Raw genomic sequence first — 14,508 nt, forward strand, 5'->3', positions numbered from 1 at the left:
ATTAAAATACCTTCTCTTTGAAAAACAAGAAAAGAAGCTTTCATATTGCCGAGTGATTTATATAAATAAATAGGTACTGGAACAGTAGGCTGTTTGGCCCAAAATGATTTTGCACTGCTGAGCTAATAAAACACAGTCGATGAATAAATCTTGCCTGGTTGTAAAATGCAGAATTAACCATTCAGAATTAACCTTCCATTTGATGTTTAAAATATTACTTCTAGATGAAAAACTGGTCTATTTTTTAATGCCTTTGACTAAAGCTATTAAAGATAAGGGTTTAACTACAGGTGTATATTTTTATCTCTCTGGTTGGGTTAATTTCTCCCCGTTCTCATATGAAGCTGAATCCCCCCGAGTCCATTACAACTACTGCTTTACACTGCTGAATTCTGCCAACAATCTGCTCAACATTTTAGCAGATGTTTCTGCGTTTAAAGGCCTTTGGGATCTTTACTGGGTCCATTTCCTTTTCAACCTAAAAAGGGTATAGGTTTATTGTGATGATGCCGACATTATCAGATGAGTGCGTGTTTCTTTTCATTTTGGCCCTAATCCAGAGATCTGCATGCATGCTGTTGTGAAGATCTCTCTCCTCCTGAAGAGATTAAGGGTTCAGGGTTGAATAAATTCCTTTTATGCTTTCCTTAAGAAAGGGATGATGACTCTGAACTTACCTCAGTAACATCCATGACTTTGATAGCTGCAAGTTGGCCTGTCTTGACATGTCGACCCTAAGAAAAGAAGAAGGAACCATTAGCCATTCTATTAATGTGTGAAATAAAAGACAATAGAAAAGTTATTCCATTTCCCACAGCATTGCTTTCCCATTAACTCCTCCATTACATCATCATCATCATTATTATTATTATTATTATTATTATTATTATTATTATTATTCCCCACCCATCTGGCTGGGCTACTCTGGGCAGTTTACAGCATATATAAAAAATTGTATCCCAATACTGAGCTGCCTTCAGATGTCTTCTAAAAGTCAGATAGTTGGAAAAAGACATCTGATGGGAGGGTGTTCCACCAGGTGGGTGCCACTACTGAGAAGGCCCTCACATCTAGCAGTGAGGGAACCGCCAGAAGGCCCTCAGAGCTGGACCTCTGTAAAAAATGTGCACAAAAAGCTGCATCTTATAACTAGGAGATACAGTGGTACCTCAGGCTACATACGCTTCAGATTACATAGGCTTCAGGTTACAGCCTCCGCTAACCCAGAAATAGTTCCTTGGGTTAAGAACTTTGCTTCAGGATGAGAACAGAAATCGTGCTCCGGCAGCGCGGCGGCAGCAGGAGGCCCCATTAGCTAAAGTGGTGCTTCAGGTTAAGAACAGTTTCAGGTTCTTAACCTGAGGTACCACTTTAGCAATGGGGCCTCCCGCTGCCACCGCACAATTTCTGTTCTCATTCTGAAGCAAAGTTCTTAACCCGAGGCTATTTCTGGGTTAGCGGAGTCTGTAACCTGAAGCGTCTGTAATCCAAGGTACCACTTTACTAAATGAACGTCCAGTTGTTTTGGATGTCTGAATCTGTGGTGTGTGTACAGGAAAGTTTGGATACCTGAATTTTCATATGATGAGTGTTAGGATAGTGGGACCTTCATGCATAACTCCCTTTGTTAAACTCTTACTTTGTGAAGTTCTAATGATTAGATACAAACAAACAAATCTGAATCTACCCTTGGCAACCCGAGAAATTTCAGTGATTCATGTGTGGTGTGTCACACACATATGTAATGCACCACAAACACACCCACACAACCCTCCCTTTCCAATGCAATTGCAGTGTAACAAGACCAGCTTACAACAATAAAATCCAACAGTAGTAGGATGGAAATTAAGATAGGCTCAGCAGATAAAATCGTTTTACAGATGAAGGATTGTTGCATAAAAGTAATAAGAAAAAATGTTTCACAATGAGAGGCATCTCACAGGTAAAGATGTTCCACAATCTGTGTATGACCAGAGAGAAAATTCTTTCTGTCATCAGAACCAATAATTCCTGAGCCATAGGGCCTTCCCAATAGATCTTAGGGAGCAGGTAATCAAAAATGTGTTCAAAATATGCAAAAGCTTCTTTTTTCCAGAACCCAAATGACAATGGGAGAGTTCACATATAGCTCTTTACCTCTCATCAGATGGCAATGTAAGGTAGGATCGTATTTCAGCTGTGAATTATCAAGTAAGCTGTCCAGCCACTCAATACTGAGTTATGTACATGCATGTCAGAATTAACCTCATCTGGTAAAGTTCTAAAGCTAGACCACAGAAAAAGGAAACGGAAATAGGAGGGGATTTGATAAGACAGAAGTCTGCCCACCCCTGTTCTGGAACCGAGCAAACAAGAGCTTTATTAAAAGTTGCACTAAGAGATTACCAGAGACTGAAGTTATTAGCCTTCAGTGAGACCGCCTCTGATCCTGCTAACCTCAGATTCTGCATCCTAAAAAGTAAAACAATGATCTTTGGAGCTATGCAATTTGGACCACAAAGCCTATGTTTAACATCATGCAGGTCAAATTTGGCCTACCAGACCAACGTGGGGAAGCCACACCCACCCACTCCACATATGAAGACACCCTCGGCTGATGGGAAGTTGCTCAAAGAGGGGAATGTGGTTTCCTTTCCAAGGAAACTGCTTGTTTCTACCAGCACTGCTCTTTGATGTCGTTCCACATGGAACCTCTCAACCTGAAATGTCCTGCAAGGTTGAAAGGACTGGTGCCAGGAGAGGCTTTGCAAACTTCTCTGCACTCTGCCTGCCACTGCTGCAATGTTATATCTACAACCATGAGGAATGGCACCAGTAGCTAATGTCCAAAGGTAAGGAGCTATTGCCTTCACGCCTTCTTGAAAGGCTTGCCAGAAGCATCCGATTGGCCAATAAGAGAAATTGAACAGAATGAACTTATTTGTCCCATCCAAAAGGGTGGTGTTCTTTTAATCGTGTGTGTGTATGTGTAAGTGTAAAAGCCTCATTTCAGGCTTTAGAATGGTAGCTATGGGCTACAGAATGAATTGCTTTCAAGGGCTGTGGAACCTTCAAGCAGTGAATCAAACTTGATGATAGATGATCTGCTCTTGCCACCACATCAACACACTTTCAATAGATCAGTAAAACTCTTCTCGTTCTCTTTCAGTGGGGGGGGGGGACTTGATAAAGCAAATCCAAGCACTGTAACCTCTGCTCACTGAGTAATTTAGTTCTATAATCACTCGAGAGCTCTTCTTCATCTCGTTACAGGAAATAAAGCAAGAGTCTATATAAGACGAAGAGTGACTCATGCCCCTCCCACAATCTTACTACGAGTTGAAGGGGGGTGCACCGAAGGAGCGAGAGAGAGAAAAATGCATACCGTATTTTTCGCCCTATAAGACGCACCAGACCACAAGTTTTTGGAGGAGGAAAACAAGAAAAAAAATATTCTGAATCTCAGAAGACAGAACAGCAAGAGGGATCGCTGCGCAGTGAAAGCAGGAATCCCTCTTGCTGTTCTAGCTTCTGTGATAGCTGCGCAGCCTGCATTCGCTCCATAAGACGCACACACATTTCCCCTTACTTTTTAGGAGGGAAAAAGTGAGTCTTATAGAGCAAAAAATACGGTAATTAAAGAAAAGACGGTAAAAATACGGTAATTAAAGAAAATATTAAATGAAAATCACAAAGCAGAGTCAGGTGAGCAAAAGACCTACTTACAAAGGAACTACTTGTTCCTTTCATTATTTACTTCCACTGTCCATTCTGCAAACATTCCCCGTTTAAATGCATCATTTGTGCTTTTAAAAAAAATAATGCATACATGCAGAGGGAGAAGAAACAAACACCTTGGAAAAGCAAAGAGCAAACTAAGTATTTAATGATAGGAATCTGTTCAGAGCATTTGCGCAAGATATAGCTTTCCTCATATTCACACCCTTTCGGAAGATTAGAATCTGCAGTCGTTCTTCCTTGTGAGGAACAGTCATGACCCAGCAGCTTCAAAAGATTCCTGCTGCTCCAAAACTCAGTGCTTTCCACAAAGCAGCAAAGTACACTAAAACTAATAATTCATTCTGCTACTCCTAAGGATAGGATGTGAAAAGAGTTTGGATTTACTAGCCCCCAGGCCCTTGGGGAGAATTATGTCAAGCTGTGGGATGGGAAAAGAAGACTGTGGGAAGTGCAGAATTCCCACTGTCCCAAGCCAAACATAGCACTCAAAACCTTATTTTAAAGGCAATTCAATTTATGGTACACCATAAATGTATGCAATACTTAAAAGATCTTGGGCAAGAAACTGATCACAGCTTATACAGTGGTCAACACAGAACAGGCACTGAAATGTTTCAGCTATATTTAAAGCATACAGGACTTGAACCTATTCACCTGTCAAACAAGCGATTGGCACAAGAGGTTTTTTGTTTGTCTGTTTTCCAAGAGACAGCTTATCAGGAAAGTGACTGCTGCATCTTTTGTTTTTGTTTTCAACACATGCTCTTAGACTTGCGTTCGTGGAAATAGTTTTGGAAGTTAACAAGAATTGCTGCAGAAGTTCCTCCTGTTGTTTGCATTTCTATCTGTCTCTTTATCCGAGCTGGGTAACCTCTGGCTCTCCAGATAATGAAGAACCAGAACTCCCAGCATTCCAGACCATGGGCCATGCTAGCTAGAGCTGATTGGGAGATGTTACCCAACAACCTACGGAGTTCCACAGGTTCCCCACTACTAAACTATATACCGGGACAGTGTATAAAGAATGCACATAGTAATTACAGTACAGCCATACCTCGGAAGTCTAACAGAATCCATTCCGGAAGTCCATTCGACTTCCAAAATGTTCAGGAACCAAGGCGTGGCTTCCGATTGGCTGCAGGAAGCTCCTGCAGCCAACTGCAGCCGCGGACATTCGCAAACCGGAAAAATCACTTCCGGGTTTGTGGCGTTCAGGAGCCAAAACGTTTGTCTCGCAAGGCGCTCGACTTCCACGGTACGACTGTATTTCCTGTCACTTCAATTAATTATTTCCATAAGATCTCGAGCTCTGTAAATATTTGTATCTGGACCAGAATAAGCTGTGCAAATCAAACAGAATATGTGAAGATCTTTGCTTTCCTTGGGACAGAGTTAGAATAGGCCCAAAATACCTGCTTCACTCTTCCTTTGGGGAAGATGCTCTAAAACAAACAGCCACAGACAACAAGACAACAGACCAGGAAGCCCAACATAAACTGATGCTTAGAAGGCAGAAATTTCTTTCAGGGATTGAGGCTCAATCGTACCACAGAGTAGATACTATTCAGTTCCAAACCTAACAAGATTTAAAAACAAAACAAAAACTAGGAGCACTTGGCAGCTAGATTAGGGAAAGAAAAGGCACTAGTAACTCATGGGTGCTGCATTGACCAAGTGAATGGTGAATGAGGAACATCCAAGCACTCAAACAAAGTCTTATAAGCGGATCTCATTGCATTGCTTCTATAAAGCAATGGCCAGAATTAGATTTTTCCATGATGCTACTTGCTCAAGTAGATTCTGTTATGTGGAATTCTACAAGCCTTAGGCAAAATGCAAGTTGTGTGTTACTAACATTACTAGGGATACTAAATTAAGAAAGCAACTTGCCTCCGGGCAAATTACTGCATTATACAGGATTGCTGTCATCGCTGGGCTCCTCTCTGACGCTCTCCCCAACATGAACGGTGTGCATTAGCTGCATCTTTCATCACCCAAGTAAACCTCCCCAAGTTGTTGGTTTTTTTGTGGGGGTAACAAATCAAGCCTTTCCCAGCTGGCAATTCTTCAAATTGACCTTCCCAACATCCATACCATGAAGAAGCGAGTAAGGACAGTGAATCACCGGGACATAGAGTAAGCTGAGACATACAGACAATGCTCCCATATTAGCTTTCGTCCCCAGTGCTTACACTACTCTGTGGTCCCTCATCTATCCCTGAGAATCCAGGTGCATTCTCCTTTTTTTAAGGTGTGTCATTCCATCCACCTCACCCCTCCCCCAAATTGGTTCACAGCAATTTTTAGATAATTTCAATTATAATGCAGTATGAGCCAGCTGCCTATTTCTGCATTGCAGGGTATTGGACTTGGTGATCCTCAGGGTCTCTTCTAATTCTACAATTTCTATTTTTTGAATTGCTGAAATCAGTGGTCCCTACTGTGGCTGAAGATCCACATACTGGAATCAAAATGTTGTGATTCCAAAATGGGCTACATATCGTGAAACTATATTGTGGTAATATCGCATTAGCAAACACACACACACAGAGAGAGAGAGAGGCCACTTGTTCAGTTGTCTGTTGATGGGAAGAATCCAGAGATATGCACAAAGTAGTCTCAGAGCAGCCCAAAATTCACACTTTAAAAAGCACACCACAGGCTACAAATAATCCACAGGTCACTCTTAAAGAATCAAGGTCTTGAGAAGCTTGTGCTTTGGGTACATTTAGCACACAAAAGCTTGAAGTCAGCACTGGGTGATTTTAAAAAATATGTTTATTCCAAAAGACACGCAAGAACAATAGAAGAATCTTGTGTTTTATGTGCAATGCAAACAAAGGAAAACACTTTCACCCAACAAGTAATTGAAGCTAAGGCAGAAAAATATACATGGCCGAACAGCTGTACTTTAAATTTGGGGGACACTTGTCATGTGGATAAGCTTCTTTTAAACAAAAACAAAAAAACAATTTCTGTTGTTTACAGAATCAACTCTTCAAAAAGTTAGCAGTAAAAAAAATCCAGAAATCAAGACTGTGGGACCTTAGTGAGAGAAGGTTGTGTTTCTGCTTCCTGAGGATGAGCTACCTTAACTGCTTTGTGGCTATCATGTTTTATCTTTTCTGCTTCAAGTTGGATGTGGGCTAGATATATTATCGCCAGGTGTCTTTATTGTGAACTGTGGAGGGAATTTTTTAAATGTGGGTATAATATTACATTATTGGTGTTTGATACTGTTAACAAAGTTATTGGTGTGTTTTATGCTCTTTTAAACTTACGATATATATTTCAATTAACTGCAACTGTTGATTTCATAGAATTGTAGAATTGGAAGGGACCACGATTGTCCTCTAGTCCAACTCCCTGCAATGCAGGAATCTTTTACTATTATTGTATCATAATATAATACTAATGGTCATTTCTATTCAAATCAGTGCTCGAAACTCTGATTGTTCTAGGCGCATTTTGTGACAGGGAATTTCATTAGCGTGAGCAGTTTCTGAGCTATGGGCGCAGTAGTGCATCTAAGATTTCAGATTAAAACTGAAGAGTGGAAGAAAATGAGGAACTTTTTCTGCCTCCCCACCGGGGCTCCGTACTTACCCCGAAAAGTCTGCATCCAGAGGCGCTGCTTCTGCACACGTGCAAAGAGAAACCCAGAAGTACAGTGGTACCTCGGGTTAAGTACTTAATTCGTTCCAGAGGCCAGTTCTTAACCTGAAACTGTTCTTAACCTGAAACACCACTTTAGCTAATGGGGCCTCCTGCTGCTGTTGCGCCGCTGGAGCACAATTTCTGTTCTCATCCTGAATCAAAGTTCTTAACCCAAGGTACTACTTCTGGTTTAGCGGAGTCTGTAACCTGAAGCGTATGTAACCTGAGGTACCACTGTATACATTTCCAGGTTTGCCGCATTAGTAACTCGAAATTACATTACCCAAAGCTAACATAACCCGAGGTACCACTGTATTGGGGTAGGCAGGGGAACGACTAGAAAAATGAACATAATATTTTTGCTGCAGTTCATTCATTTTCAGCTTTGTATTCTAAACATGTCTAGACATTCTGTTGATGTGCTCATAACCTTGGTTTAAGGAAAAAAATTCCTTCCAGTAGCACCTTAAAGACCAACTAAGTTAGTTCTTGGTATGAGCTTTCGTGTGCATGCACACTTCTTCAGATACACTGAAACAGAAGTTTCCAGACCCTTCTATATAGTGAGAAGGTGGGGAGGGGTATTACTCAGAAGGGTGGTGGGAATGGGTGATTGGCAGATAGCTGTGATGAGCCTGAAGAAGTGTGCATGCACACGAAAGCTCATACCAAGAACTAACTTAGTTGGTCTTTAAGGTGCTACTGGAAGGAATTTTTTTTGTTTTGACTATGGCAGACCAACACGGCTACCTATCTGTAACTTGGTTTAAGGTTTCATTTAGGGCTGGGCTAGATGACTCTTGGGACTACTTCCAATTCTACAATTCTATGATTCTTTTATTATGAATTATGGTTATTTACCTGCATGCATGTGAGTGACAGGCCAAGTTATTTATTCACCAGAGTGAGAGGGGAGAGAGACACTCTAGAATGCAAAAGCGTTAAGTATTATTATCCCAGCACATCACATCTGAAGTAGCTTACAAAGGAACACCTCTGTGATGGGAAGCTTATTCTGAGGCTAAACTTTGTCTATGACTATGGAGAAACAGAACTCTTAACAGTGATGCTAAAGGCTTCCAAAAGCCTCTCTTTACCAATTCATACCCCTGGCTTGTATTTCTATCCTCACCAGTCTATTTGGGCCTCACAGAGGAGCAGCTGGAAGGCAAACACCCACAATTGCTGGCCTTAGACACTAGGAAGCCCCTACCATTTTCCCTTGCCTATTCAAAGCCTCTGCAAACAAGCCTCAAGAAAATGCAGAACTGCCAGTTTTCCTTGCTAAAAAATCATCCCGAGGCTCTGTGCATTCAGGAACACTAGGCTGTTCAGAGAAAAGCTGTATTCCCTGGACGAAAGCCTGTGCCAGAGTTCTACAGAATCAGAAAAAGGGGGTCTTTTTTTTTCTTTACCCAGTGAAAGCAGAGCAAAGTGCGCATGCACACCAGGAGACCTCAAATATCCTACTGTTGTTATGAGGCAGGAGTCATCGCTGCTGCCAGACAGAGATTGGACGATGCAACAGCATTCTAATGAGACCATGCACACAGTCCAGCAAAAAGAAAGAAACCCAGGCTCATGTGACCTGCCACGGTCTGTGACGGATCCCGCTGAATGCACAGTCAGTGAGTGAAAGCTGGCCATTGCCAACTTGCAAGGAACAAGCAGCGAAATTGCACATCTGGGGGTCTGGAAGATAAGAACTGTATGTATTCTCGGCTAAATCCATTCAAAGCCCTCAAGCAGCAGCTTCTCACGCACCAATCCCATAGGGAGACCGTGTGAGTGTGTGTCAGAACCAAACACAGATACAATCAATCAGGACGAAAACAAGAAGAGATACATAAATTCAGAGACACCAGTCAAGCTATTCATCAAAAGGACGAGATTGTGGAGGAGGGAGGAAATGAAACTAATTTCTGGACAGTCAGCATTCCCGATTTGCCTCTGTCTTGCATGCTGCTTTTGTGCTTTAGTTAAGTTGGAGATTTGGGGAGAGCGAGGGGCTGTCTTACTGAGCCCTCCCCTAAACAGGCATCAGTTAGTTAGACTCACTGCTTCTGTCCCTTGAAAAGTTATCATAAAGTAACAATGCCCATGGTGTACAGTGGTACCTCGGGTTACATACATTTCAGGTTACATATGCTTCAGGTTACAAACTCCGCTAACCCAGAAATATTACCTCGGGTTAAGAACTTTGCTTCAGGATGAGAACAGAAATCGTGCTCCGGCAGTGCAGCAGCAGCGGGAGGCCCCATTAGCTCAAGTGGTGCTTCAGGTTAAGAACAGTTTCAGGTTAAGAACGGACCTCCGGAACGAATTAAGTACTTAACCTGAGGTACCACTGTATAAAGTTCTTGAAAGCTGCCTAAAATGCCATTTAGAATAGACAAAGGAGGAAGGGCTGCACTGTGTTTTTGCAGGGACAGGGAAAGTATGTTTCTACACACAGGAGATATGAATCTCCAGATTTGGTATTAGTTAATCCAGATATGAATGTGCTTCCTAAACTGCTACTAACTAAAGTAAGAATTAAACTTATGGCAAACTTATGTAGTGTAACTTCAGAAGCAATTTACCTCTGAAATAATGTGAAGGATAATAAAAACAAGCAATGGGTGAGGAACAGGCTCCATTTAAAAAATAATCATCACTGGCTCACTGGGAGTGTAAGTGGGGATCTCCTCCATTGTGTCTATGTCGTACAATAATTTATTCTCTAGTTGTAGTCACATGAATGGAGAAACATTCCCAAGGCAGAACAAAAGGCCTTTTCTAGGAAGTCTACAAGGAGGCCTTTAAGAATTTAAGAACATACAAAGCATTGCTCCATTTAGTCTTGAAACTGTGGCATCAAATTTTAAGAGAGATCGGTCATGCAACAACGTTACCACTTCCACTTAAAAAGCATTTTATGCCTCAAATAACCCTGGTTGATAGTAAAATGTCAACCCTACATCTAAACCTATGTAAGGTCGCATTTTCCAACGCTAACTTGGTTTTTTTCTGTATATAGCTCAGAATCAGCTACTGTTCCATTGTGCCTCGGGGAAAAGTTCAGTACCAGTTCAAATTCTGTATACAGAAATCTCAGTAATGTTGCCAATATGCTGTACCTACTTGATACCTTTTGAGTCACAGAAACCATTTTTATGAAATGTTGCTTGATTAGCACGATGAATTCAAAAGGTGGGAACATCATGCCACCATGCTATGCAGGAGTCGACAAACTAAGGTCCGCAGACCGGATCAGCTCCCAAATTGCCTTCAGGATCCGGCCCGCAGACTATCCATGGATTGGCGTGGGGATTCTATTAGTTCGGGCTGAAATATTTTTTCCCTGTGCCATTCCATTCCATTCCTCCTCCTCCCCCCCCCCCGCCTTCTCCCTCTTCCTGGCTTCCCCCCGCCCTGCCTAGAGGAGGAAGGTGGCTGGGCTGAGCGGCATTTTAAGCAGCCCCTCTCTGGAATCAGCCCTTTCGCGCCGCTCATCTTCTCTCCGCCGCCCTGGTGCTCCTGTGGGCCAAAGAACGGAGCAGATGAGCTTGCTCTGCCTACCCACAAGAATCAGCGGCAGTGGCAGCAGTGGTGGCAGCCCCAGGGAAGGTAAGCACAACGGCTGGGGCTGGAGAGGATGACTAATCCCCCCCCCTTCTTCCAGCCTCCCCCCGGTGCCGCTTCTCCAGCCCATCACAAGGTCTGAGGGACAGTGGACCGGCCCACAGCTAAAAAAAATTGCTGACCCCTGATGTTATGTGAGCGTAAACAGCAAAATTTACATATACAATATAATCCAATTCAAATCACCCTTACAACCAGCATTTGAAATTCACCAGGCACCAGGTGCACTTTGCACTTGGGTATTGACCACTTTCCGACCAACCTAGCAGTTCGAAAGCACATCAAAGTGCAAGTAGATAAATAGGTACCGCTCCGGCGGTAAGGTAAACGGGGTTTCCGTGCACTGCTCTGGTTCACCAGAAACGGCTTAGTCATGCTGGCCACATGACCCGGAAGCTGTACGCCGGCTCCCTTGGCCAATAAAGCGAGATGAGCGCCGCAACCCCAGAGTCGGCCACGACCGGACCTAATGGTCAGGGTTCCCTTTACCTTTACCTTATTGACCACTTGCGACCAAGTCAAGATGCCTGGTGCCTGACATCTCCACCATCTGGAGTTGCATGCCTGCAAATCCTTGGATTTTGACTGTTTCACACACTAGCAACACATCCTTTAGAATTGTATCAGTTACATAGGAGCCAATTCCGAGCGGCCATGGAGGTTCCCCCTCCTATATAATACCTGAGGGAGCTCTGCCCCCCCAATTAATGGGCATTGCCATTCAAATGGTGTGCATGCATCTTGTCATATGATTATGTAGGGCAGGGCTTACCTGCTCCCCTCCCCCATATTTTATTCAAGTTGGGACCCCTAATCAGTTATATTTTATCTGCACCAGAATGAATTTCGGGAACCAAAAAGTCATATTTAGAATTTTAACTTTCAAGCAGTCTGGCCCCAAAATGGCTACTAGGCATTCCATTTTGGCAGCTGTAACCCTGATTTAAGGAACCTTTTGGCTCCTACTTTATGTGTCTGAGTTTCTAACGTTGCTTACAACTATTCATTGGAAAAAGATAGTCCTGGAACTTGGAATAAAACATTTTAAGAAATAAAAATGGGACCTGAAACTTTTACCAAAATAATAGTGCCAACTGATTTAGAAGTTAGAGGGAAGTGAAAAGAGAAAGCATAAAAGACTTGACCTTCTCCTCACACCCAAGAGAGGGTGTGTGTGCATGTTCCTGATGTTGTGAGAGATGCTGGAGCCACAGTTCTTTTTCCAGGGTGTGCAAAGCGAAGGCACACTTACGTTCATGCTTCCTCTCTCAACCTTCTCCAAAACATATAAACATGGTGCTAAATATCACACCAGGAACACTGTGCTTGAGAGAATTTAAGCAAACTTTTAACTACCACTGAAAGCCATGGATCTTAGCTACACAATTCTATGGGATCTCCACGTGCTTAGCTCTTCTGTAGCCACAGATGATACTCTGGATTGCATTCAGTCCCTCTCAAACCAGGCAACATATTCAAACAATATCCTTGTGCTTCTTTTTCTACACAGCAGGTGCCATGGCTCATTAAATTCACAAGTTTGTATTTTCAATAGCACAGTCATTTCCAGGGGAAGAATACCGTACTTTTCACTCTAGAGGACGCACCTTTTCCCCTCCAAAAATTAAGGGGAAATGTGTGTGCGTCCTATGGAGCGAATGCAGGCTCCTTGGCTTCAGCGATAGCAACGCTTTCGCTGAAGCCTGGAGAGCGAGAGGGGTCAGTGCGCACCGACCCCTCTCGCTCTCCAGGCTTCAGGGATAGCCACCTGAAGCCTTCGGAGCGCAGTGCGAGTTCCCACTGCGCTCCGCAAGCTTCGGGTTCCTTTTGCTGAAGCCGGGAGAGCAAGACTCTCCTGACTTCAGCAGAGAGGGAGAGCTGTGCAGCGCCCCTTCAGCCAAGCAGGAGGAGAAATGGAAGGGGCTTCGTTTCTCCTGCCACTTCGCTGAAGGGGCGCTGAGCAGAGAGGGGGAGATTTTCTTTTTCTTGTTCTCTCCCTCTAAAACAAGGTGCATCCTATGATCCGGTGCGTCCTATAGAGTGAAAAATACGGTACCTAATTTCTGGGCAAATGGCAGATTGTACCATTTTGTCACAAATGAAGTTAAGGGTGGGTATGTATGTGTGTGTGTGTATCAAGTTCAAGAAATCAGATTCATATATGCACTCTGTCACTAGAAACTACTTGGAAGCAACTTCATGGCCACAGTGTTTTTAGCCACACAATACTCTCTTAATCCAGGTACTTGAAACCATGTGCTTGAAGCTGCCAAAGGCTCGTAGGGATCCATTTAAGAAAAGATCATGTGGAGCTACATGCACATTGTCGGCTGTTTAAGTCCAGTTGCTTGCTCACAAACATGTTAATAACAAATTGATTTTTAAAATGGCTTTTACAGGTGAAAGGCACGTTCATGGGGGGGGAACCCCCAGATAACTTCAAAATGATGTAAATTAGGAGGCAGATAATTTTATATCAAATGTACACACTTGTCAAAACAGGTAAATAATTGTACTTTTGTTGCTCATCTGGAAAGACGGAAAAGGCGTCATTCTTAAGGTGACCAATATATAAGCAAAACACAACCGAAAACACCTATCCCGCCTAAACTGGAAACCCGCCAAGTAGAGCTGCATTAAAGCAAGCTGCAACTTTTTATTGCTGGGGGGGCAGTTTGCAAGCCCGCCTAAACAACATGACTAATGAGAATTAATATCTGTCTCTAGGTTGTCCAAGGAAAACACCTTTCTGTAAATACAAGGCTGGTTTGTATGTTCCCTCACACACATATGTGATTAACTTGAAGGTACAGTGGTACCTCAGGTTACAAACGCTTTGGGTTACAAACACTTCAGGTTACGAACTCCACTAAGCCAGAAGTAGTACCTTGGGTTGCGAACTTTGCCCCAGGATGAGAACGGAAATCGTGCACCGACAATCATATACAACAAGAATTCAAATCACAGATACTGTACAAAGAAACAACCCCCAAATATATTGTTTACTCATTATTAACCTATATACTGCTTAATTGCCAAGATCACTTATAAGCAGTTGACAAGAATATAAAATCGGCAACAGAACAATTTCATTGAAACATCAAAATAAGCTTCCACAATTAAAATGTACAAGAAGCCCAATTAAAACAGCGCAGCAATTATATCTTCTGTTTGCTTAGCTCCAGTTAACATCCTGGCAGCAGTGTTATCTTGGTTTATCTGCAAGACTGCTATATAGTACAGAGCGGATATAGTACCGTGACTAATCAGACAATATAATTTAAAAGTTATCTAGAGTTACTAGCAACAAGTAACTGAAGATATTAATTTCAAACAGACTGCAGCTAGACAGTGCTCCCTGAATTATAACATACAGCCTGAAACACATATGTAGTCCCTACTTACTAAATAAATTTCCAGCTGGAAGCAGAAAGTGTTTCAAAAATAGACAAGATACCTTGCTTGAGGCAAGTTTCTTCTGAGCTGCGAAGCTTGTTGGTATCCATA

General features: G+C 42.6%; 1 protein-coding gene across 4 annotated transcripts in view; it reads right to left on the bottom strand.

Annotated features, from left to right (window-relative positions):
* MAP4K4 (mitogen-activated protein kinase kinase kinase kinase 4) overlaps positions 1-14,508 on the bottom strand; it is a 135,076-nt gene that overhangs the window by 74,807 nt on the left and 45,761 nt on the right. For all 4 annotated transcript variants that reach the window (XM_081907495.1, XM_081907494.1, XM_081907497.1 and 1 more), the window contains exon 3: positions 678-734. In XM_081907495.1, coding sequence (XP_081763621.1) covers positions 678-734 — 57 coding nt within the window. The remainder of the gene's footprint in view (positions 1-677; positions 735-14,508) is intronic.

The sequence above is a fragment of the Podarcis melisellensis genome (genome assembly GCF_964234715.1).
Source record: "Podarcis melisellensis genome assembly, chromosome: 4".
Taxonomy (NCBI): domain Eukaryota; kingdom Metazoa; phylum Chordata; class Lepidosauria; order Squamata; family Lacertidae; genus Podarcis; species Podarcis melisellensis.